The sequence below is a fragment of the Mobula birostris genome, chromosome 6, assembly GCF_030028105.1.
Source record: "Mobula birostris isolate sMobBir1 chromosome 6, sMobBir1.hap1, whole genome shotgun sequence".
Lineage (NCBI taxonomy): Eukaryota > Metazoa > Chordata > Chondrichthyes > Myliobatiformes > Myliobatidae > Mobula > Mobula birostris.
Genome location: NC_092375.1, coordinates 141,496,150 through 141,522,437, shown reverse-complemented (window position 1 = coordinate 141,522,437; position 26,288 = coordinate 141,496,150). Strand labels below are relative to the sequence as shown.

Below are 26,288 nucleotides of genomic sequence, written 5' to 3'. Positions count from 1 at the left end.
AAAATGACCATCAGCAGTAGAATTGGCTCTTTCCCACAAACAGGCTGGGATGGGGAACAATTTCCACTTTCAATATCCAGGTTGAGGCATCCTGGATATGGAGTGTCAAAACAGAGGTTGTGGCATCTCCACAGGCCGAGCAAACTGCACAGTGTTATCTTGTTTGCAGAACATCCTACTTACAGTGATAGAGGTCTGGGAGAAAGTTACTGTGTTACTGTGGCATCAGAGCCATAAGTTTCAATGAGAGTGCAGGAAATAGGAGCAGATGTAGTCAGTGTGGGACTTTGAGATTGCTCTGTCTAAGTGACTGACCTCTTGCCTTAAGAATCTGCAGCCAGTCTTATATTGAACCTTACTAATCTTCACTTTTGTAACAATATTCTTTTCTACTCCGACCATAGGGAGTTATTCCACGTGTATTTTCATTCATGTAGAGAGAAGGAAATGCAGATCTGGCAAGATCATTGAAAAGAAAAACAGAGTCAATGTTTCAGGTCAAAGTGGGTCAGGCAGCATCTATGAAAGGGAATAAGTTATTGACATTTTGGGCTCAGACTATCCATCATGTTCCTAGATTTTGCTCTGTTTATTTCAGCCTCTCCAGCATGTGCAATTTCTTTTTTTAATTTTCAATTGGAAATAAGAAAGTTCTGAGGACAAAAAAATAAGTAAGACAAACCAGTTCCTTAGTTTCAATACAGCCTTACTTTGCTCTCAAAGCTCCTATTATTTGATACAGGCACATTCAATTCTCTTAAAGAAGCAGGGAACAGCCATATGGAATTAAATATAATAGAATCATTCACTCTTATCCATCATGGGGTAGAAAGTATGGCTGACTGATAGACAGGAATGATGTACATGGCCCCATAATACTGGGTACAGTCAAAGTAAAAAAAAGATAATTACTGAACTCAGCTGGAGATACTTCTGGTGGTCAATGTTGTCCAATGTAATTTTAGTTAAAAAAAAAGTTATAGTATAAATAAAAACAAGGTAACAAAAGAGAATGAATCACAACACATATTTGTTAGAAGTAATTTATTCATTTGTTTTCAGGAAAAAAAGGATATACCTGTACATGTCTGCAAAAACAATGCAGTTATATTGTTTCTGATATAAAAGCCAAGAATATATGATTGTAGTACAATACAACAAGTCCAAACTGACCAGATTAATGATCTGCTCTGTAGTAAACCAATAGACCTGCTGGGTGGTGAAATAGATAATCTTGTCAGAAAATAGGGTGGCAGTACAAAGCCTAGGTTAACAAGCAGGCATTGGCTATTGAATCCAGAGTAGAATGGACAACAGCTGTACAGAATACCACAAAAACTTACACTTCGTTTTGATCCACAGTATACAAGATGATAACACAATACAAGAGAATAAAACATGAAAGTACAAAACATTTACAATCAATGGTATCTTGCAGTTACAGTAGAAAATTAGAGTTAGAAACCCCAAGTGCCCCTTTTATATGTACATGTAGAGTGGATAACAGCATTTTTTATTCTGAATGAGGTTTTCTTGTGTTCACACTGAACTTAGGCTCCCAGGAGTTACTTTTATGGTTAATGCCAAGCTCTTGAATCCACAGTGCTTTCCTGAAATAAATGGAATTAACAAAATTAATATCTGCAGCTGGAGAGTACTGAATCTGGCTTCAGTGTGTGTTTGTGATGACGAATTAATCAACACAGTCCAACTTCATACTTACATTTGAAGATGATTCTGTTTCCTTGCTTTTCACCTATTTTAAAACATAAATGTTACACCTTTAGTATTTTGGAAATAATCCTAATTTTTGGCATCACCTCAAATATGTAATAAATATTAAAACATTTAAATGCCATCAAATCATAACTGTAGGAAGTGGCAAAAGTCAAAATGGCACAATTGAAATTTAATATTATTGTTGAAAAGTCCTCAGCAATTGCTTTGGTCTGCAGTGCAGCATGGATCAAAGCAGCCCTGGTACAAGGGGGCTGCATGGTCAGTGAATGAGCTAATGGAATTGAGGTGTTCTATCTGTAAGTCTCGATAGTGTTGATTCCTGCAGTCCTGAGGAGCTGATAACTAGTATTTATTAAATGAGGAGAATATAAATATAAATGTCCTAGTTTTTGATACTATGGCCTTTGTAGGATGAAAGTGAGTGTTTTTCATGAAGCTCATTGGACAACTCAACAACCTTCCTTAAAGAATGGCAAACCCCCGAAAAACAATTGAGTATCAGTATCGTTCCCCTCTTTTTGTTGATTTTCAGACTTTATCCTGACAGATTAACCTAGAGTGGAACATGTTTGCAGTTCAGAAACAGCACATAAAATTTCCCCAAAAAAGCTTACATTTGAGGAGTCTTGCAATGAGGATTCTTGCACTGATGTTTCTTCTGACATGCTATATGCCTGCATGAAAATATTGATGTATTTAGTGCAGGGCTTAATAGTAAATAAGGACCTACCAGCAAATCAAAAAATTTCAAATATTAATTGTCAATTACGGATATTATCTGTGATTCAGTAGCTCAGTTTTGGAGCAGAGAATTTCCTCACCAAATAAATGAAATTGTACAGTAGGTGATCAATACTGCCCTGGGTTCAAAGGTCAAACCAATTATGTGAACGTGCTTCTAGAACTGGTCCTTCATGATCTTCCCTTTAGAGAAGGTCCATTAATGAGATTGCATCAAGGCTGCTCTCTAGATGTCATCATTTGCAATTATTATGTCCTGTTGGTGGACAATTCACTTTGCCTTCAGTGGAAAATAAGTGTTGGAGTCAATTCAACAACCTTTGGAAGTGGTTGGAAATTAGCCCCAGCCCCATCCCCACAACCTCACATTCATTTAGGAATCAAACATTGGAATCTCTTTCCTCCTGTGCTTTGAAATGAAAAACATTGCCTTCTTGCATTCCACTCAGGCACAGTTGTACCTAGAACTTGAGATTTTATTGGTAGCAATCAAGATATAAAAGAAAATCATTAAATATCCAGTCAATACTCACATTGAATGCATCCTCTAGTGATGTCTCTTTGGATTTGGATTCATCCTGTTTTAAAAGATGAATATTTACATCTTTAGCACAGTGTAATATTGGGACATTTTATAATTAATCTCAAGTATAAGAAAGTTTTGAATTATATAACTGCGTGGTTACCTCAAAACTGATTTCACTTGATTCTAATGAGTAACTCTCGCTGTCAACTGTCTTCAACCCATCACACTCCACGTCAACATAAACCACTTTATCAGCAAAATATTCCACGTGGCTTCTGCAAAAACCCCTGTCCTGTCAAAATTAAGAATATTGATTTATGTAAGCATAGAATTGATTCCCATGGCAAAAGGGGGCAGAATTGTGCTCTACAGCCACCTGAATTCCCATCAATAGACATCCCTTAGGAGAACCATGCACACAACTCGAGAGATTGAATGAACCACTACTAGAACTAACTCAAAAGTATTTTGATATCATTGAAATCTCTTCGTATTTCCTTTGCTGTAGCTGAGTATGTATGGCTTTAATTTAATACAAGGAAGGTATTATCATCCTTGCAAGGTGAAACATCAGCATCCGTTCTTCAATTAGATAGTGGCATATAAAAGTTTCAATGCTACAACATAATTCGGTACTTACAGCATTTGGTTTAGGATAGAAAAGACAGGCAGAGTCATCAAACTCCCATCCAGAATTTTTTGAGCAGATGGTTTCTGTCACATAGAATGTTAAATCCACATTGTACGTCAATTTGCCAGTGCGATAAACCTAAAACAAAGGAAAGCAGTTTACTAATGTATTACTGTGGTCACATATAGCTCTTAATGTCACAGGTTTTTATTTAAGTGTTTAAAGGGAACCTGAGGGTGAATCTCCTCACTCAGGGTGTGCAATAAGTTGCCAATGATGTGATAAATACAGGTTCCATTTCAACACTTTAAGATTAATTTTTTAAGTACATGGATAGGAGGGGTATGGAAAGCTATGATCCAGGTGCAGGATGATGGGACTAGACCAAATAACGGGTTGATTGTGCTCTTTGGCTCCATGGCTCTATGATTGAAGAGATACCTCTACTTATAAATTCAGAATTGTCAGCCTACATGGACAAGACACTTAGTGTTGTCCAGTTACTGAATGACCATGATGAACCAGATAGAGAAGATGTCCAATCTGCCAGAACTTTTACTATTGATAAAGGCTCACAAGTAGGAGACATCTCTGGAAATCTGGAAATAATTTAGAGGAAATGAAGCACTAATCCTGAAAATATGTGAAATCCCTCCTCCAATCCAAATCTCTGAAATCAAGCAGTGATTTAGATTAGAGATTCTCAAACTGAGAATCAGACAGCATAATGTAGTATGTATGGATAATACTTAGTAATCCGTTTATCAGAGATCATTGATATTTTTGCAGAATTTATGCAACAAAACAATTTACACACTTACATTTATCACTCCTCTCCTGGTCATACTGCAGAGGTTGGTGATCACAGTGATCTCATTCAGCTTTATAATTGAGGCTCTCAGAGCTTCCTTGGTGCTTGGCACTCCTGCAGAGAGAGACGGGGGGGTGGGGGGGGGAGTTGTAAAAAAAAGACATTCCAAGAAACTTCAGTGGATTCTTCTTACACATGGCTGAAATAAATCAGACCGAAGATCATTGCCAATAGCTCACTGCCCTCCCTAGTACCTACCTGAGCAGTGGAGGATCTGCACAGCAGTGATGGCGAGCAGGAGGGATTTCATTCTGCCTGGTGTGGAATCAGCTGGCTGGTTTCTCTGAGTGAAGGATCTGCTTTGCTCTCTTGGCCTGTCTTCAGCTCACTGCCTTCAGCCTTTATATCTTGCATCTCCACCACGTTTCAACACTGACTGCTGTTTGCCCAGCATGCTGACCGTGGGCACAGGAATCAGATGAAAAGTGGGCTCTAATTATGGGCAAAGCTTCCTCCGAATTTTATCAACGTGTTTAGTTTTAGTGGGAAAGGGGTGAAATCTGGTCTTATTTATCAGATTATGTAATAATAAATAAACTAAAGAGCACAAATAATCATTTGCCATGTGTACATAGTGACACTCTCTCCACTGGGATGAACTTCTGGAATTTTTCAGTGAGGAGTTGAGCACGTTATTTGAATTATTTTTTGCATAGAAAAACATGCTGGAAAAATATTTAACTCCTGTCCTGTGGCTGTATCGAAGACTTGTCTGTAAACCATCACGTGGATGAGGTGTAAAACAAATTTTGTTTATTTCCATTTGAATTTTCCACACTTTCTCTCCATTCCCGTCCCCTGTGCTAACTCCATTCTGCTGGGTTTAGTTCATTAGCAGCAGTGGCTGACCTGTCACCATTCTTCAGGAATGAAACTACAATTAATGATTGGCTATTGATATTGAGTTCAACCAACTGAAAGACCGCTAATTGCAGTGAAAGATCTTTGAACTGTAATATTAACTTCCACAGATGTTGCTTGGCCTGCTGAGCAGTTCTTGCATCTTCAGTTTTCATTGTTCACCAATAAATGTGGGACCTCTTTGGATCCTGGACTCAAAATGTGCTTTTTCCCAAAGATCCATTCAGAATGCTTGACCTGAATTTGATATCAATATTTGTATACATTACATGAATCACCTGACGAGAATCTTACTCAGTTCTGTTAAGCCCCCATAGCACAGCCATCTTGCTGCATTGTTATCTTGTGTGGGTACCAGGAGATGAATGACTATGAATAAGCCAAAAGTGATAATTCAACTGCTATATGTGTTGTTCATCTTACCATTTGGTTCTGGAAGATGTTTGTTGCATAACAGGATCGTTATGCTGAAAGAACAGATTAAAGTTTCAGAAAGAATGGAAGTTTGACGAGCAATGATATCTATACTCACATTGGTGAATTCCGTACTATAAATCCCATCATGCTTCCTGTCAGATCACACCTCTGTGAAGTGTCTTGGGAGGTTTTGTTCAGGTGCTAAGCAAATACAAGATGCTGTACCTGAGATCGGAACCATGTATTGAGTAAGAAACTCCAAAAACCATGTTCATCAGTAGAGCAGTAAACAGCTGATATACATGACCTGTAATGTTGTAAATCTCATGTATGTGGTTGGGTATTTGAGTTGAAGTTTTCATAACCATTTTGATCTTGCTTCCATTATGGAGATAAGTTCATACAAGAGATTCTGCAGACGCTGGAAATCCAGAGCAACACACAAAAACTGCTGAAGGAACTCAGCAGGTCAGGCAGCATCTCTGGAGGGGACCAACCAGTCAATGTTTTGGGCCTGGACCCTTCCTCAGGATGGAGATAGATTATTTTTTACCCTAATGAGTTGGATGTAACTCTCCCTCAATTTTTCAGTTTTTCTCAGCTCACAGTAATGATTGTAATGAAACAAAAAGATAAACTGAAGAAAATACTAACCTTGTTCAACTCTATCTTCACTCAGGGCTCAGTCATCAGTAAATGCGAATGGTCCATACTGATATATGTCAATTGTTGGCCAGATCAAAGATGGTGACAAATCGTCAAAAAGGAGCGAAACTGAAAATCTGGTTGAATGGAGCTACAACAACAACCTCTTACTTAATGTCAGCAAAACCAATTAGCTGATTATCAACTACAGGAGGAAGAAGCTGGAGGTTTATAACCCAGTCCTCACTCAGGGAAAGGAGTTGGAGAAGCTCACAAGCTTTAAATTCCTTGGTACCTAAAATGTCAGAAACTCTGCCTGGGACCAGCACATACATAGCTGTAAGTGTCATCACAAAGAAGGCAGGAAACCTCCTTTACTTTCTTAAAAGTTTCGATAGATTTGCCATGTCACCAAATACTATAGAGTATACTGACTGATTGCACATAGTTTGTTATGGAAACACCAATGCCCAGGAACAGAAAAGGCAACAGAAAGTGGTGAATACCCCTCAGTCCATTGCTGGCAAAGCCTCCCCCCCCCTCCATTGTGTACACTTACAAGGAGCACTGCCATTAAAAAAAGCAGCATCCATCATCAAAGAACCCCACCATCCAGCCCCTTCTCCCTGCCCACTGCTATCACAGGGAAGTAGACACAGAAGTCTTAGGTGCCTCACTAGTAGGTTCAGGAACAGTTATTACCCTACAACTATCAGGCGACTGAACTGGTGTTGTTAACTTCAGTCAGCAGTACACTGAGGTAATTCTATGACCTACAGATTCACTTTCAAGGACTTGTTTTAAACTCTTGTTCTCAATAGTATTTTTTTTACCTTCTTTTGTCTTCTTTTGTACATCGGTTGTTTGCCAGTCTTTGTGCATCAATTTTTCATAAAATTCTATTGTATTTCTTCTTTCCTGTAAATGCCTGCAAGAAAATGAATCTCAAGCTATTTTACAGTAACATATATCTATTTAGAACTTTTAAATTTGCTTAGACAGGGGTCTTTGTAGTATACTTGGTGGTGCATTGCCACTGTTGTATCAATAAAGGGATACACCATTTATTATAATAATATGGTCACTGACTGTTAGAATATCTGTGCATTGATATAATCTTGCAATTTCTACACCACCTTTTTCCCAGTACAGCAATGACCAACAGCAGAAGACATCCTTTTAAGGTGAGTGGAGGAAAGATAAGGGGAGATGTCAGATATAGGTATTTTACACAGAGAGTGTTGGGTTCCTGGAAAGCACTACAGTGGGTTGGTGGTGGAGGCTGATAAAAGAGAAATTTAAAAGACTCTCAGATAGGCTCATGGATGTACACACACAAGTCGCTGGAGAAACTCATCAAGTCAATACTGTTAGAATATACAACATAGAACAGTGCAGAAGAGTAACAGGCTCTTCCGCCTATGAGTTCTCAGCTGGTTACAATGCCCATTTAAACCAATCCCATATACTGCACCTGGTCTACATCCCTCTCTCTAAATGCCTATTATATCTACTGCCACTTTCTCTGGCAGTGTATTCCAGGAACTTAAAATTCTCTCTGCAAAACCCTTTACCCGTTAATCTTCTGATGAAAAGTTTCAGCTCAAAATGGCGGCAGTTTATTCATCTCCATAAATGCTACCTGACCTGATGAGTTACTCCAACATTTTCGTGTGCGATACTCTGGATTTCCAGCATCTGCATAATCCCTTCTGCGTACTTGTTAATCTTTAAAATATTTCACATATCTCCCCATGCCCTTAGAAACCTATGCCCTCTCATATTTAACTTGCACCCTGGGAAAAAGGCTCTGACTAACTACAGTACCTTATCTATTCTTCTCATAACTCATATACTTCTATCAGGTCATCCCTTAGCCCCTGACCAGAGAAAAACAGTCCAAATTTGTCTGATTTCTCCTTATAATCCGGGCGATATGCTGTAAAATTTCTTCCGTATCGCCTCTGAATCCTCCCCATCTTTCCTGCAATGCAGTGACCAGATCTGCACATAATACTTCAAATGTAAGCCAATCAAAGGTTTTTATTTTCCTGACCACAGAGTTTTGTGGATCTGTGTATGGTAGATACCTTGAAAAGTTCCTTTCAGCCACCGTTTGTTTTCAGGAGCTAATAGGCATTGATTGTTTCAGCTATTCTTGCCCTGGGGCTGGGTTGTAGCATACTTAGTGGTGGTTTTGAGCCTACTTTATGGAGGCAGTAAGCACTACTAATAATGATCTCTTTCTAGGAGCTTCAGAGCAAGAGAGTATGATTTATCACAAATGAAATATATTGATCAGTTAATGCTTATATTAATCACATGCTTATATCAATCCCTGATATACACTAGTTATAATATGAATGCTAACTCAGTCCATGGTTGGAGACATGAGTCCAGAGTATATTAGTCATTTCAATATTGCCCTCATGTTGCAGGTAGTTTGGGTTTTATTTTGTTTGTTGGACATTACACTCCATCAGCCATGCTCTCCTTGCTGTACCTACAGCCAATGATAGAAAGCACTGGCCAATAATCTCACCAAACTCCAGGCTTTCTCTGCTTCACGTCACCGACAACAGGAGCAGTCATCAGCGAGCGTGGGTGCTGAATCCAATGATTTACTTTGGGCCAGGGTCTTGTTGACACTTGTGGAGAGGTTTGTGTTTGTGGCTTCCTGCCTGTCCAGTTTATAGGGCGCTGAATGGCCTGGGGATTGTGGGGGAGGGGGAGGGTTCAGAGGCAGGAATGTAGAAGAGGTGGGTGAGGATAATCATTAGTGGAATAAACAACTGTAGCAGGAAAATATTTAGTATATCACCATCATCAGCTCAGAACTGAATGGAATTAGGGAATGGTTAAAGTGAACAAGTGGAATATTGTCAGATCTCATAAGAGATTTTAATCATTTACTCCCTTAATATTATAAGACATTCAGGTCTTCTGGATCAGTCATGATGATTAATGTGATTAGTATTCTCATATACTGTGTGATTCAAATGAAGACTTAGAGTGTGACTCTTTGAACTATCCCTCCTTTTTTTGCAGATCAGGCTGGACTTTGCCTCATGTTATGGCTGCTGATAGTTGTTTTAGACCATAATACTATAAGATTGAAGTGCAGAATTAAGCCATTCAGCCCATTGAGTCACTCTGTCATTCAATCAAGGCTGATTGTTTTTTCTTTCTTCAACCCCATTCTCACACCTTAACCTCCTTACCAATCAATCTTTGCTTAAATACACCCAATAACCTGTCCTCCTCAGACCTCTATGGCAAGAAATTCCACAGATTCATTATCCATTGACTGAAGAAATTCCTCCTCATCTCAGTCCTAAAGGGACATCTCCTTAATCTGAGGCTGTGCCCTCAGTTCCTAGACTCTGCTGGTAATAAAAACATCGACCCCACATCAACTCTATCTAAGCCTTTCAATATTCAGTATGTTTCAAAGAGGTACCCCCATCCCCTGAATGTTTGTTTGATAGTTCCCAGAGCTATCAGACACTCCTCATATATTGAGCTTTTCATTCCTGGGATCATTCTTGTGAATCTCCTCTGGTACCTCTCCAGGACCAGCACATATTCTTTCGATGCAGGGCCCAAAATTGCCCGTAATATTCTAAATGTAGCCCGAACAATACTTTACGAACCTTCAGCAGTACGTCCTTGATTTTACATTCTAATCCTCTTAAAATGAATATCAACATTGCACTTGGCTTCCTTCAACCAAATCAACCTGCAAGTTAACTTTAAGAGAATCCTGAACTAAGACTCCCAGGTCCCTTTACATCTCCAATATCTGAATTCTCTCCTCATTTAGAAAATAGATGCCTTCATTCTTTCTACTAAAGTGGACAACTATACACTTCCCCACGCTGCATTCCATCTACCACTTTTTTGCCATTCTCCTAACCTGTCCAAATCCTTCTGCAGATTCCCTGCACCTGGAAATCTACCTAGCCCTCCACCTGTCTTGGTATCATCTGCAAACTTGCTACAATACCAGCAGTTCCTTCAACCAGTTCATTAATTTAATTAATTTAATTTAAATTCAATACACTGTTTTTTTGAAGGGATTAATTTATTTTTTAAAATTTAGAGATATTGAATTTGTACCTCAGTCGCATTCTTTGCTAGTAACTCATTCTTTAAACAGTAATGATCTGCTTGATTAATGTTCAAAATCAAGATTATTTAACGCACGTACGTTGAAACATTTAGTGAAATGTGTCATTTGTGTTAACAAACAACACACCTGAGGATGTGCTGTGGAAGCCCACAAGTGTTGCCACACATTCTGGTGCCAATGTAGCCCATAAGGCTTAGGAGAACAACCTAGAGAACACAGAGAACACAGAGAACACAGCAAGGAACAAAACAACAACAGCAGAACAAGCCCTGTTTCTCCCTGCCACCCATGCACATCCGCAGCCCTCTAAACCTAGGACAGCCTGTGTTCTTCAGCCTCCAACCAACTCAGACTTGGTCTCGCAGACATTGAGATCTAACTCCCTTCTCTATTCCCAAAGCCATCTCTATGAACCTAAAAAAAAACAACTAAAAAATAGCTCAATCTGAGCTGCAACCTCAATAGAGGGTTGCAGATTGGCGCCATCTTGGAACAGTACTGATGACTTTATTTAGCCCTAGTCACCAGAAATCAGTGGCAGATTTCCAAATGTGACCCAATTTCACTTGCCGTTCTGCACATTGAATTCAGCTGATAATAAATTAGAATGGGTTGCCTGCTATACTTGAACGCTATACTTATGGCTAAGATGGTGCTACTGAGCTCATGTGACAGCTCACTGATAGTTAAAAAATTAAGAAATCCGACTAAAGACATCACTAAAGATAACTTCTCTGAGGTAAATTGTGTTAAATTATCACTGCAAACAGTGAAGTGAGTTTGGGGGATGAATTGATATGGTGTGTTGCAGAATCATTGCTGATGGAGTTCCAGTGCCCATACAACTGGCCTGGATGTGAGTTTGGATCGCTCTAGCACTGAGGGGCGAAGTTGGGGCCTGGGCAGAGGACAGTCAATGCCCATACAATTGGCCTGGGTGCAAGGTTGGATTGCCCTGGACACCGAGCTGATTTGAAGAGCTTGAGAGCGGCTTCGTGCTGGCCAGGGAAATCTGAGCCCAGACCCAGTCGCAGGGTGGCGTGGTCTAGGCTCCGAGTACTTCACAGTAGTAGGGTCCTAGTGCAAGGTATTATATGTTGTTTAGACAATTTAAGTGCCGCCCAGATCGGAGACGAGAGCCGATTTCGCTCACTCTACGTGATGTTCACTCCTCTCTCCAGGGCATTGGAGCTTTTGCTGTGCTGTTGTTTGGTCAACTTAAACATCGGCTCGACTGATTTAAGAACCAATTTTATTTGTCCTCTGTGATAGTCACTCCTCTCTCCATGAAGACTGCCCCAGTTGCAGTGCTCTGTACCTGCTAGTATGATGAACTGATAAGTGGGGCTTTGGGCCTATTCAGGGCTGCTCTGGGTTCAGACCTGAGGAGTCAATTTGGTTCAGAATGTTGTTGTTCGCTTTAATTGTATGCATAATTTGTGTTTTTGTTTTCTTTCTCTTGCGCATCGGTATTGATCTTTCATCTATTTACTTAATTGGGTTCTTTCAGGTGTCTTGTTTTGTGGTTACCTGTGAACAACCAAATCTCAAGGTTGGATAATGTATACATTCTTTGATGATAAATGTACTTTGACCTCTTTGACTTTGACTCCCAAACATGTTGAGCTAGACATTTCACTGTTCTTGATTAACTGCTCTGCACTTCATTAATTTTACAAAAGGCAGGAGCAGTGCTAAAAGGAATGTCAATCGATGCTTCAAAATCATCACCTTCAGCACCCACAGAATCCTCTCCATTTGGCTACAAGAGCTGAGGTAGTGATAACTTCTTGCTTTTGCTGAGTGCCCAGAATTCAGAATGCAAAGGAAAGACATTGAGGACTGAAGGAAGTATTTTTATGAGGGCAATTAGGTAGCTGTTGAGTTTTGTTTTATATCAGAGTGCTGTGGCATTGTTACTTACTAACTGTCTGACCTTGCCCCATCCTTTCACAGAGGAGGAGACAGCATCAGTCTCTGAGGCATTCTAATTTGACACATCTTGAACCCTCGACCAGGGGATAGAAAATGCTGCAGACTTGGCCAGCAATGACTGAGTGTCCCAATGTGTCAGACGTCAGGAGTCAGGCGCATGACTGACAAGAATGATACTGCCATATTCTGCTGCTCAGTCGCACTGCACTGAAGTCTCTGAAGTTACAAAACAACCACAATGCCCTGGCCAGTTAATTGGCAAGACACCTGCTATATATATCTTCAGTGACATGAAAAAGTCCTTTCCTGAGTACTTCTGCAATTCATTTGGTGGATCATTGTCAGATATTTAAAATTTATTTGTTAGCTAGAAGTCCTAATGAGGCAATGTGTTATGCACTTAATTAAACTTCTGCCAGAGGGGCTTAATAATGCCAGATACAGTCAATAATTCTGTTTCGTTATTGACTAATTGTTTCTATGGATAACCTTACTGACCAATCTCCTTTGTGGGATTCTTTGAAAACTTTCCAAACACCGAAATACATTCTTCTCTTTTTCAATCTTTTTAGTAATATCAAAATGATAAACATAACATAGTATTAATACAAAGCTTTTGGGATTACATTGTCAATAATTAACATATATAAATATAAACTCAGTTGGCACACAGGTATTAACCCTCCCAAAATCGCACAAAATACGAATATAATATACAAAAAAGACAGAAATAGCATGAAAAAAGAAAAAAAAGAAAAAAAAATACCCCCCCCCAAAAATACTAATCAACTGAACTGAGGAAAAGAAAAGACATGGGGTGTTGTGTAACATCAAAAAGAACCATTAGTGTCATTGACTCTGCTCCTCTCTGCATATATTTAAAAGAAGTAGAATAGGTTTGGAAAGGTCAAATTACAACATATGGAATGAAATACATTCATTACTTCCTTCACCAAACCCCCAACAATCTATTGTATTTAAGAACATAGAAGCAATTAGTCATTAGATTCTGACATGGTTCCAGAGGACTGGAAAATTGAAAACGTCACTTCACTCTTTAAGAAGGGTGAGGGGCAGAAGAAAGGAAATTATTAACCACTTAGCTTGACTTCAGTGGTTGGGATGTTGGAGTCCATTATTAAGGGGGACATTTCAAAGTACTTGGAGGCACGTGATAAAATAGGCTAAAGTTGGCATGGTTTCCTTCAGAGGAAATCTTGCCGGACAGATCTTTTGGAATTCTTTGAGGAAATAATAGGCATGATAGACAAAAGAGAGTCAGTGGATGTTGTTCATTTGCTTTTTCAAAAGGCCTTTGACAAGGTGTTTCACATAAGGCTTCTCAGCAAAGCTCATGGTATTGCATGAAAGATACTAGCAGATGTGGAGAGGATGCTTTCTGTAGAGGGGAGTCTAGGACTGAGGGCACAGCCTCAGAATAAAGGAATGTCCATTTTGGAAAGAGATGAGGAGAAATTCCTGTATCCAGAGGGTGGTAAATCTGTGGAATTCATTGTCACAGATAGCTGTGGAGACCAAGTCATTGACTATATTAAAAACAACTTCTGCCAGAGGGGCTTAATAATGCCAGGTGCGGTCAATAGTTTCCTTATTAACTAATTGCTTCTAGGGATAACCTTACTGACCAATCTCCTTTGTGGGATTCTTTTGAAAACTTTCCAAACATCGAAATAATTCATTGCTTCCTTCCCCCCTACCCCCAACAATCTATTGTATTAAAGAACATAGAAGCAATTAGTCATTAGATTCTGGCATGGTTCCAGAGGACTGGAAAATTGAAAACGTCACTTCACTCTTTAAGAAGGGTGAGAGGCAGAAGTAAGGAAATTATTGACCACTTAGCTTGACTTCAGTGGTTGGGATGTTGTCCTCAAAACCATTTTACAAACCTAAAAAACAATTAATAAACAACTAAACCTAAGCTGCAGTTTAACAGAGGTCACAGCTTGGCACCAGTTTGGATTGTAAGGGATATAATAATAATAATAATAACGATTTTATTGATCTTGAGTGGGAACAGCTCCCTCTTTTGTTACAGCAGCAATATTTTAAAAAACACACTTAGCTGTGTGCAGACTTAACTAATGATAAAATACAGAATAATAATATACCCAATAATAATGTACCAATGTTCAATAATGTGCAATAATGATAGAAACATAGAAAACCTACAGCACGTCCCTCTATCATGTTTAATTATATTTAGAGTTTGGGAAACTTTACACATCTATTATTACCAACGCTATATTTGTAATGTCAATTATTAATAATGTAATCCCAATCTCTGTTCATTAATATTGTTGTAATATTTATAATTTTGAAAATTAATAAGAAGATTGGAAAAGAAAGAAAACCTACAGCACAATACAGGTCCATCGGCCCATAAAGCTATGCTGAACATGCCCTTACCTGAGAAATTACCTAGGGTTACTCATAGCCCTCTATTTTTCTGAGGTCCATATATTTGTCCAGGAGTCTCTTAAAAGACCCTATCATGTCCGCCTCCAACACCGTCTCCGGCAGCCCATTCCACGCACTCACCACTCTCTGAGTAAAAAACTTACCTCTGATATCTCCTCTGTACCTACTTCCAAGCACCTTAAAACTGTGCCCTCTCATGCTAGCCATTTCAGCTCTAGGAAAAAGCCTCTGGCTATCCACATGATCAATGCCTCTCATCATCTTATACACCTCTATCAGGTCACCTCTCATCCTCCGTCGCTCCAAGGAAAAACGGCTGAGTTCACTCAACCTATTCTCATAAGGCATGCTCCCCAGTCCAGGCAACATCCTTGTAAATCTCCTCTGAACCCTTTCTATGATTTCCACATCCTATAATGTATGAAACAATAAAGCAGAGACTATTGTACTATGATGTATGTTCTCCTGTCGCACAGAGATAAAAAGATTTGATGTAGATTGGGAGACCACTTCACTGAGCATCTATACTCCATCTACCAGAACAAGTGGGATCTCCCAGTGGCCACCATTCCAATTCCACTTCCCATTCCCATTCCCATTCCAATGTGTCCATCCATGGCCTCCTCCACTGTCGGGATAAGAGCACACTTAGGCTGGAGGAACAACACATATTCTGTTTGGATGGCCTCCAACCTGCTGGCATGAACATCAGTTTCTCAAGCTTCCAGTAATGCCTCTACCCACACCCCCTCACCATTTCCCATCCCCTTGTCCCTCTCTCATGTTATCTTCTTGCCCGCTCATCACCTCCTTCTGGTGCTCCTGCCCCCCACTTTCTTCCTAGTTCTTTGATTCATCCCTCCTCCTCCAAGTTTCACCTATCGTCTGGCATTTCTCTCTCCCCTCCCCCCACCTATCAAATCTACTGCTCAGCCTATTTTCTCCAGTTCTGCCAAAGGATCTCGACCCAAAACGTCAACCGTGTTTTTTTTCCCATGGATGCTGCCTGGCCTGCTGAGTTTCTCCAGCATTTTGTGTGTGTTGCTCGGATTTCCTGCCTCTGCAGATTTTCTCTTGTTTGTGTTGTATAAGCGTATTACATTTGGTAGGAAAGGTTTTCTGTATTGCTTCTTGTGACAGCAGAGCAGAATGAGGCTGTATGAAAAGGCTCTCCACTGCTTATTCAGTAGGTCATGGAGAGGACGTGCCAGATTGTCCATAATGGATAACAGTTGGCTTAGTGACCTCCCCTCCACCACTAAACTCAAAAGAGTCCTGGTTGTAGCCAAGGAAGGATCCAGTCTTTTTGACGATGCTACTCCCCCAAAATAAAGAAGCAAAGAAGACTGCACTTGCTACAACAGACTGGTAAAAGATCTCCAACATCCTGCTGTGCACTTTGAAGGGTCTCAGCTTCCTTAGAAAATAGAGTCTGCTCATCCCTGTCCTTGTAAACAACCATGGTGTTGGTTTTCCAGTTAAGTCTGTTGTCGAGGTAAACGCTCAAGTATTTGACCTTGTCCACCACTGCAATCTCTTCTCCCAGAATGTATACAGGACTCGTCAGAAGCCTCTTCCTCCTAAAAACAATCACCATCTCCCTGGTTATGGCTGCATTCAGGAGCAGGACTGAATTCAGGAGAGGACCCTTCACCCAGAGAGAGGTGAATCCTTGCAATTCTTCTCCCCTATGAGTTTTAGAGGCTCATGCAGTGTATTCACTCAGAAACGAGACTGATATCTCGTTTCAGGCTCCTAGTGCGCATGCGCTGGTCATGCATGCAGCCTGTTACAGCCGTTCTGATCGGATTCTTACTTTTTTCTTCTTACTTTTTAACTTAAGTTATTTTTGTATTTTTTTTCACGGTAACATGTCGAAGCTGCACCCTCTCTAACATGCTGGTAGAGAGAGTTTTATTTGGGTTTTTAACGCTGGAAGTAGTTACATCCCAACACGTGGGACAGAAGCGTGGTCACATTGTTCATTCCAGGGACCAGCTGCTTGCGCTAATGCCGGCCGGTTTAGCGAGCAGAGCGGCGGACACCCCTGCTGAAATCTGGAGGAAAACACACAGAGGATGCAGGGGGGGATCACAAAGTCGAGGAAAGAGGACCGGGTCGCGACAACAGAGACTTATGGAGAAGAGGAGTTCGGTGGGTAATAAAATGGTCGAGTTCATGGCGCTAGCCAGGCGTCAGGGAAAATTTCGGGAGTGCAGTGTTATGTGCTTCACTGGAACGGGGCTGCACAAGGACATACCTGATCAAAACTTCTCCATGGACGGCTTCCAGACCGTTCGGGCTGACCGGAAGTGCACTGAGAGCGGTAAATGTAAAGGAGTTGGGTGCTTACTGTTCTGGTTTACAACAGATGGTGCAATCCGGGTCATATTACGATCGAGGAACGTGTTTGTAGACCGGATATTGAACTTTCTACTGTTGGACTTCGACCACATTCCACCGAGATTCAACACTGGCGGCACGGGAGGTCATTCCTGCCTGTGGCCATCGAACTTGCAGCTCCTCCCATGGAGGGTCAGACACCCTGAGCCAATAGACTGGTCCTGGACTTTTTTCCATCTGGCATAGTTTGCATTTTGTTGTTTGATTGTTTGTGGTTTTTGTATTGCTATATTTATGCACTTATGCACTATTCTTGGTTGGCGCGGCTGTAACAAAACCCAATTTCCCTCGGGATCAATAAAGTATATCTATCTATCTATCTATGTTTCTATTTATTAAGGGAATCAAGAGATATTGGAATATTGCAGAAAAAGGGAGCAGAGGTGCAAGATTAGCCACGATCTTGATCAATGGCAGGGCACTGTTTTTCAGCTCCCATGTCTTATGTTCCTACGTAGATGCTGGTGTGTCTGTGCACAACTACATATCAATTAAGTAAAAGCATGCACATGGGAGATGGCTTTAACTGGTGCATTCACATTGCATGAGAGAGAGAAAGCAATGTGCATGCATAGACAACAGATCAATGTGTAGTGCTGAGGGAAGTCATTGCTATAAAAGAAATAGATCCATACATTACAGATACTTAATGAAGAAAATCTTTAACAAGATACATTTATGCTGTTCCACAGCTTCTTGAGGAATCGTGACTCTCTAACTTGATTTTCTATAATGTTCAGGTCTTGCAAACTACTTTCAGACATTGCTTATAACTTTAATCAGGTGACATCCATATAGTAAGAAATTCCCAGTGGGCTGAAAGTGTACACCAGTATACTCAAACCATAGGACTCGAAAGCCTTACCGTAGTATTGCTGGTCAGTTATACCTCAGTACTGATCTTCCTGTTTGGCCACTGATCCAATGGGGTGAGGTTCTCTAAAGAAAATCAGAAGCATGCCTGGCACCGTATCCAGAATAGGCCACTCTTCACTCTTATTTGCAGATATGTTCCTCCTCTACCTAGCCTTTTCCTTCAGCTCCCTCTACTCCCACTTCTCAGCCTTCTCTCCCTCTCTTCCCCCTTGTTCTGCAGCTCCGGGTGAAAGCCTGCCAAGGAAGAAATAACTTGTATTCCCCAAATGGCAGGGCTACTGTGTTGCAGCGGTTTGTGCTATTGACCACCTCAGGAAGTACATGTGTTCCTCAGAAATACAGCCCCGACCATAAGAAAATGTACTTATTGTCACAGATATTTGTGGATGTGATAGCCCTTCCAAACTCTGTGCGGATTTACTTTCACATGACTATTATGAATATATCTGACCTTCCCAAAGGTTCAGGGAGGGACAGACTTATTCATGTGGGACCATTGATTCCACATGAACGTAAAGCACCGCATCATATATTGTGTGAACACCCGCGTGTACCAAAGACCAACAGGTGCTAATTAAATGCTGGACATATCATGCAGTTTTACAGCAGTTGGGTAATTTATACTTATAAAACATTAACTTTGCTCAGTTTATCTACAAGTCTTCCATAAGGTGGCCAAATAATAACACAATTCTTCTGACCCTTCTGTTGCATTATTCAGTTTCAGACTGTAGAATGCTTCCCTTCGCACAATTCTCCAGTAGAAGTACAGAAATTCATGGGAAGAGTTTTCAAGCTCAGGACCATAGCACATTTTTACTGCATACTTGAGATGTAATTTTCTACCATAATATTTACAAAGGAAAGGTGTTTTCTTTCTAAACTATGTTAGCTACTTTTGCTCACATTCTGTTGTTTAATTCTGATAGTCGGTGTTATTATTTCACCCAGCAATAAGATAAGGTTTAGAAACAACTTGCTTTATTTGCATTCATTCCTTATTTTTTGCAGTGTGATCACTCAGCTAAGTAACAACATTTGGAAGAATATTAGTAAGTGTTTAGTCGCAGCAACCACTCCCATGGTGCAAATGTTTATCTGACACGTTTTTCTTCTGATTGCAGGACCCTGTTGCTCATTATTAATACAAAGTACTGTAAGCACAGTTCATTAGTGAGACCAATAGCAAAGGTTCTCCTTGGGTTATTGCACAGTGCCACCTTTTACAGCCACCCAGGGAAGGAGGCACTGGAAGTCTAGGTAGTCTCCAGCCCCTTGGTATGAACATAGAATTCTCCAACTTCCGGTAATTCCTTCCCCCTCCCTTCCCTTATCCCTATGTCACTCTGCCCCCTCCCCCAGCTGCCTATCACCTCCCTCATGGTTCCGCCTCCTTCTACTACCCATTCTTTCTTCACCTTTCCCTATTCTTTCTTCACCTTTCCTGCCTATCCCCTCCCTGCCTCCCCTCCCCCACCCCCTTATCTTTCCCCTTACTGGTTTTTCACCTGGCACCTACCAGCCTTCTCCTTCCCACCCTCCCCCCACCTTCATTACAGGGCCTCTGCCCCCTCCCTCTACAGTCCTGATGAATGGTTCCGGCCCGAAATGTTGACCGATCTTTTCCACGGATGCCGCCCGACCTGCTGAGTTCCTCCAGCGTGTTGCGAATGTTGCTTTGACCCCAGCATCTGCAGATTATTTTGTGTTTACCGGGCACTGGAAGTAATGTGAGGAAAAACAGAAGCACACCAAGTGCTCTAGAATCCGTGCGAGGTTAAAAGCTAATCCCTGCAGGCCAGTTGTCCAGTACTGACAGGACAACATCCCACATATCATCAATCCTGGGGCATGCCACTCGGGGACTGTGACTATATGTGCTGGGTCTTAAGTAATGTATGTATATGTGGTGTGTGTGATTATATGTACTGTGTTTTGCACCTTGGCCCCAAAGGAATTATGTTTTGTTTAGCTGCATACGCGTGTATCATTGAATGAAGATAAACCTGAAGTTGAAATATTCTTTATAACTTTAATCTGATCCACAGTATACAAGGCAATAATGCACAAGAAACAATACCAATATTTACAAATTATAAAATCTCCCCATCACAGTAAAATGTACAGTCAGAGAACCTCAGTTTGACTCGCAGCTCCCAACCCAGAACACCCCCTCCCCCACCACCCACCACTCCCTTAGTTATGGACAAGTATATTTCATCAAATTTTCTTCAATTTGATTGAGGTCTGCTTGTATCATTTGGTCATTCATAGTTTTTTTCTTCATTGTTAGTACTGGCCTCTTGAATCCTCAGCATTTTCCTGCAATAAACAGAACCAACAGAGCTGTCATCTCGCGATGGACTGAATACAGTCTGAGTTCAGTATTTGGTTGCTAGTGTTCAAGATGGAGAGTAAAGTATTGGATAACAAAGTGACAGCAGATACTCACATTTGAAAATTGCTGGGATGATCGTTCTATTGATATGCTTCTCACCTGTATAAAAATATTCACATTTTTATTTCTGGCATCGCCTTCAAACAAATGCACTAATATTGTTACATCACAGAATGATGAAGTGGCAAAATCTCTTCACACAGGAAGTCAAGCAAGTTCAGAGGAGCATGGGATTTCCCCTGTGAGTCTCAACTCGTCCTAACTTGGAAATGCAACTATCATTGCTGCTGGATCTAAATTCTGGGCATCCGCTCCCAACCGTATTGTGGAAGCAGCTTCAACAGTGGTTCAAGAAGGCAGCTCACCATCACATTCCCAAGAGCTATTTTCAATATTCACGAGAATCTGCAACCCAGCATTTAATGAACAATAAATGCTGGGCTACAAATTTCAATAATATTGAATAACAAAAGAAGAATTCCACTTCAGTTTTGAATTTTCACTTTGAACTTACAGAAAGGACCTATAATTTGGACCATTGTTCGTGGTTGAACAAGTTGGGTCTTTATTCTTTGAAGTGTAGAAGGTTGAGTGGGGACTTGATAGAAGTATTTAAAATTATGAGGGGGATAGATAGAGTTGACATGGACAGGCTTTTTCCATTGAGTGTGGGGGAGACTCAAACAAGAGGACACGAGTTGAGAGTTAAAGGGCAAAAGTTTAGGGGTAACATGAGGGGAAACTTCTTCACTCAGAGAGTGGTAGCTGTGTGGAACGAGCTTCCAGCAGAAGTAGTTGAGGTAGGTTCGATGTTGTCATTTAAAGTTAAATTGACTAGCTATATGGACAGGAAAAGAATGGAGGGTTATGGGCTGAGTGCAGGTCAGTGGGACTAGGTGAGAGTAAGAGTTCAGCATGGACTAGAAGGGCGGAGATGGCCTGTTTCCATGCTGTAATTGTTATATGGTTATATGTAAACAACAGTACTGTCATGCTCCATCTGCAGCAACTCCCAGTCCCGTCAGCATTCTATTCCCTTTAATTTCAATGCAAATTCATTTTCTATATTGGGGTCAAGTCAACCCAAGCTCTGGCAATGTCTGTAGAAATACCAATAGCAATTAAGCTCAATTATTCCCTCTCCCATTTATTTCTGCATGGTGTTTAGTTAAATCAAATTCTCAAAGACTATTCTAACAGACTTCAATCCAGATTTGAAAACCTTTTTTTAGTGGAAACCAGCAGACAAAAGTTAGACTTACATTTGATGCTTCCTCCAGTGATGTCTCTTTAGAATGGCTTTTCTCCTGTCAAGATATTAATACGTACAAAGTTGGCACAGGGTTCATTAAATACTTGGTTAATTATAATCATACATAAGATATACAAAATATTAATATGTTGAATAATAAATGAGGACCTATTCATTGAGTTTTTAAGTTGTGATTCAATGGCTCAGTGTTGGACCTGGAAAACTGTCAGTAAACCTAACATATTCTGCCATGTGGTCCAGGTGTGGTGGGGCTGTGAGTTTAATAGATAAGCTAATAATGAATGCTATTCCCGTCAACTTCATAGTGTTTATTATTGGTATTACGTGACAGATAGTACTCATTCCAAAATCCCTTTTTTTCTGCTGAGTTCTCTTTATCTTCAGAAGGAAACAAACTGCTCCTCTGTATGTAGAGCCATTTCAATAATACTTATCTCCACAATAAGTGGAGATCTCCCACAGGAGTTGATCATCAGAATACTCTCCTTGGATTCCTCAAATTAAGTTAATATTTCATTTCACACTTCATTCTGGCCAAACTGAATCCAGGGTTTCACATTATATTTGTGACAACCACGATCAACCAAAAAATCATCCAATGAATCCTCAGTTTAAACTCACCATTGATGGTTCTTCCAGTGATGTTTCTTGGGATTTGTTTCTGTGCTGTATGAAAAGATTATTTAATAATCATCAGTACTGCAGAAAATGAGACAAATTTTAAACAACCTTATGTCAGAAATCCCTTTGCCTTGAATTGTATAACTGTGGTTACCTCAATACTGGTTTTACTTGACTCTAGAGAGTCACTCTCACTGTCAACTGTCTTCAGACCTTCACACTCCACATCAATGTCAGCCACCTTATCAGCAAAATATTCAACACGGCTTTTGCAAAACCCTTTCTCCTGTGAAAATAAAAAGAAATGTATTAAGTTTTGATGACAGTACCATCCTCACAGGTACAAAATGGTCACAGTGTAGCTCAACTCTTAGTTTGTTTTTGATTTATCTCAGGGGTCACCATTCTCCCTATGAGTTAACAGTATGCATGGAATTCAGCACTCAGACTCAGTTCCCTAATAGGGACTCGCTATGATATAACTCAGCATTGCTGGCACTTCCTATGACATATAGACATGGAATAATACACTACAGAAACAAACCCTTCCATCCATGACAATTCTGCTAAGCATCGTGCCAAATTAAACTAACCCATGTTCCTGCTCATGATCAACACTCCTCCATTTCCCACATATTCATGTGCTGATATAAAAGCCTCTTGAATGCCACTAATGTAGCAGATCTCAGTTTTCACCACCGGCTCTGAGAGTGTGTTCCTGGCACCTACCACTCTGAATAGAAAAAATGTGTCTACCATTGGCCCTGCCTCTAACACAACTTATCACCCTTGGCCCTTGCGTTGATATAATTCAGCACACATGGAGTTTGCACAATGTAATAAAACTTGAGACTTACACCAATCTTCTTGGGGCGAAAACGACAACTGGGATCATCAAATTCCAGGCCAGAACTTTTGGAGCAGATTGTTTCCTTCACCGAGAATGTCAAATCCACATTGTATGAATGTTTGCTTGTGCGATAAGTCTGATAAAAGGAAACAGATTATTGGTGTGTGCTTGTTCTGGTTAGAGAAACTCTACACAGATTTCACCGCTTTACCATTCAGCATCAACAGGCAACATAGATCGGAAAATTTAATTTGTCCAAGGACAAAAAAATCCCTTTAAATTTTCAGTAGTGTTCAATATGCTGTCCTGAAACACGAACTCTGTTTCTTTCTTCACAAATGCTGACTATTTTTACGTTAACTTTTCAGTATCTGTAGGCTATTTCTTATCAACAGGTAATTAGAATTTGGAACGAGAACAAAATAATCCTGTGTTCAAAGTTTGGAAAAAACAGCAGATTTTATTTGCAGACTTTGGTCCAATCTAAATTCCTAAAATCAAATACTGATTTAGCAATTAAACTCAGGAACTGAGAATGACTGAACTTTATCTCGGGTTAATTGATTCCTGTTATGTGGATGTCACACACAAGCCCAGCAATTGGTCATTGATTAAAGCCATAAACTGAATGGCTGCCTTATAAACCTATTTCAGAGAGTAGTGAAGAGTTACTCAGTTCAGTGAATCTGAAATCATGCCAAGGCCAGAGAGGGAAAAGTAGCAATTTTATTTTCTGCAGTAAGTTAAGAATAACAATTCAATTGTTCTTATGATGCATTTATTGATGATACATTTTTATACCTGATTAATTTAATTGAATGGCTATAATTTCATCATGTAGCTATTGTGGCCATTTGAAGTGTTGTTTCCTAATCAGTGTTGAGACATCTTAAACTACTTGTCCAAGATTATCATCTGATTTGTTAGTCTCCCTTTGAAAATAATACCATAAGATATAGGAGCAGAGTTAGGCCATTTGGCCCATCAAGTCTGCTCTGCTATTTCATCATGGCTGATCTAATTTTCATCTCAGCCCCAAGCTCTTGCCTTCTCCCCATATTCCTTCATGCCCTGACCAATCAAGAACCTATCAGCCTCTGTCTTAAATTTACATAAAGACGGCCTCCATAGCTGCCTTTGGCAAAGAATTCCACAGATTCACCACTCTCTGGCTAAAGAAATTCCTTCTCTTTTCCGTTCTAAAAGGATGTCCCTCCACTCTAAGGCTGCGTCCTCTGGTCTTAGAATCTCCCGCCATTGGAAACATCCTCTCCACATCCACTCCATCAAGGTCTTTCACCATTTGATAGGTTTTCAATGAGGTCACCCCTCATTTTTCTGAGTTCTAGTGAATATAGGCCCAGAGCCATCAAATGCTCTTCATATGACAAGCCATTCAATCCTAGAATCATTTTCGTGAACCTCCTTTGAACTCTCTCTAGTTTCAGCACATCCTTCCTAAGGGGCCCAAACCTGCTCACAGTACTCCAAGTGAGGTTTCACTAGTGCCTTACAAAGTTTCAGCATTACATCCTTGCTTTAATATTCTAGTCCTCTTGAAATGAATGCTAACATTGCATTTGCCTTCCTCACTCCAGACGCAACCTGCAAATTACCCTTTGGCAAATCTGGCACAATGACTCCCAAGTCCTTTTGCATCTCAGTTTTTTGTATTTTCTCTCCATTAGGAAAAGAGTCGGCTCTTTCATTTCTTCTACCAAAGTGCATGACCGTACACTTCCTGACATTGTATTCCATCTGCCATTTTTTTGCCCATTCTCCTAATCTGTCTCAGTCCTTCTGAAGCATCTCTCCTTCCTCAGAACTCCTTGCCCCTCCAGCTATCTTCATATCATCTGCAATCTTTGCAACAAAGCCATCAATTCAATCATCCAAATCATTGACATATAACGTAAAAAGAATCGGTCCCAACACAGACTCCTGTGGAAAACTACTAGTCACCAGCAGCCAGTCAGAAAAGGCTCCCTTTATTCCCAGTCTTTGCCTCCTGCCAATCAGCCACTATTTTATACATACTAGAATCCTTCCTGTAACACTACTGACCAGAGATTCAGCCTCTACAATGTGTTGTATCATATTCTGTGCATATTTAATACTCAGCATCTAAATGTCATCAAATATATTTGTAAATTTTGATATTTAAGCTCCCTGTTCTTTGCTCAGATATACCTACATTTGTCACTCTCCTCCCAGTTATTGCACAGAGGTTGGTGATCTCAGTGATTTCGTTCAGCTTTATAACTGAGGCTCTCAGAGCTTCCTTAGTGCTTGGCAGTCCTGCAGAAGAAAAGGTGAATTTAGATAAAACTCTCCAAGAAACTTCAATGTATTCTCCTTAGACAGAGGTGAAATAAAACAGACTGAAGTTTATTACCAGTAACTCAGAGACCTCAGATGTCTCACTCTCCCCAGTACCTACCTGTGCAGTAGAGAATCTGCACAGCAGCGATGGCGAGCAGGAAGAATTTCATTTTGCCTCCTGTGCAATCAGTCGAATGACTTCTCAGAGTGAAGGAGCTGCTTCTCTCTCTCTTGATCTGCCTTCACATCTTTGCCCTTGGTCTTTATATTCTGCACCTCCACCACATTCAAACACTGACTCATATTTGCCCAGCTTGACCATCATGGGCACCGGAACAAGGTGGGCTGTAAAAATGGGCAGAACTTCCTCCTAGAAAGGTCATCATGTTTAGATTTGGTGGCAAATGGATGAGGTACGATTTTATTTCTTAGAATGCTAAATAAAAAACTGGCGGAAGAAAGGAAATGGTTATTGGTAAGAGTACAAAATCACACTCTGTCCATTCGATGGATTCCTGGAATCAGTCAACCATACCTTGATGTTATTAATTTGGATAATTTACCACACAAGTCATGGTGTAGAGTTTGTGGTCAGTAGTAAATG

The 26,288-nt window shown here is 40.3% G+C and overlaps 1 protein-coding gene and 1 pseudogene across 1 annotated transcript; both read right to left on the bottom strand.

The window, feature by feature from the left end:
* Window positions 1–1,577: 1,577 nt before the first annotated feature.
* Window positions 1,578–4,869, bottom strand: LOC140198598 (secreted phosphoprotein 24-like; annotated as a pseudogene).
* A 15,608-nt stretch (window positions 4,870–20,477) lies between these two features.
* Window positions 20,478–25,854, bottom strand: LOC140198597 (secreted phosphoprotein 24-like). Its single transcript, XM_072259595.1, has 8 exons — window positions 25,803–25,854; window positions 25,557–25,660; window positions 23,370–23,498; window positions 22,667–22,798; window positions 22,513–22,557; window positions 21,881–21,925; window positions 20,673–20,717; window positions 20,478–20,542 (listed from the first exon to the last, which is right to left on the bottom strand). The coding sequence occupies exons 1-8, from the start codon at window positions 25,852–25,854 to the stop codon at window positions 20,510–20,512; spliced, it is 585 nt and encodes a 194-aa protein (XP_072115696.1). The 3' UTR covers window positions 20,478–20,509.
* Window positions 25,855–26,288: the final 434 nt, after the last annotated feature.

Bases quoted from the DNA above. Each gene is read 5' to 3' on its own strand.
- LOC140198597 (XM_072259595.1), bottom strand. From the start codon at position 25,854: ATGAAATTCTTCCTGCTCGCCATCGCTGCTGTGCAGATTCTCTACTGC. The intron at 22,799-23,369 runs GTAAGTCTCAAG...TTATTTTCACAG, and splicing joins TTCGCCCCAAGAAGATTGGT to GAGAAAGGGTTTTGCAAAAG. The intron at 22,558-22,666 runs GTAACCACAGTT...CTTTTCATACAG, and splicing joins CAAGTAAAACCAGTATTGAG to CACAGAAACAAATCCCAAGA.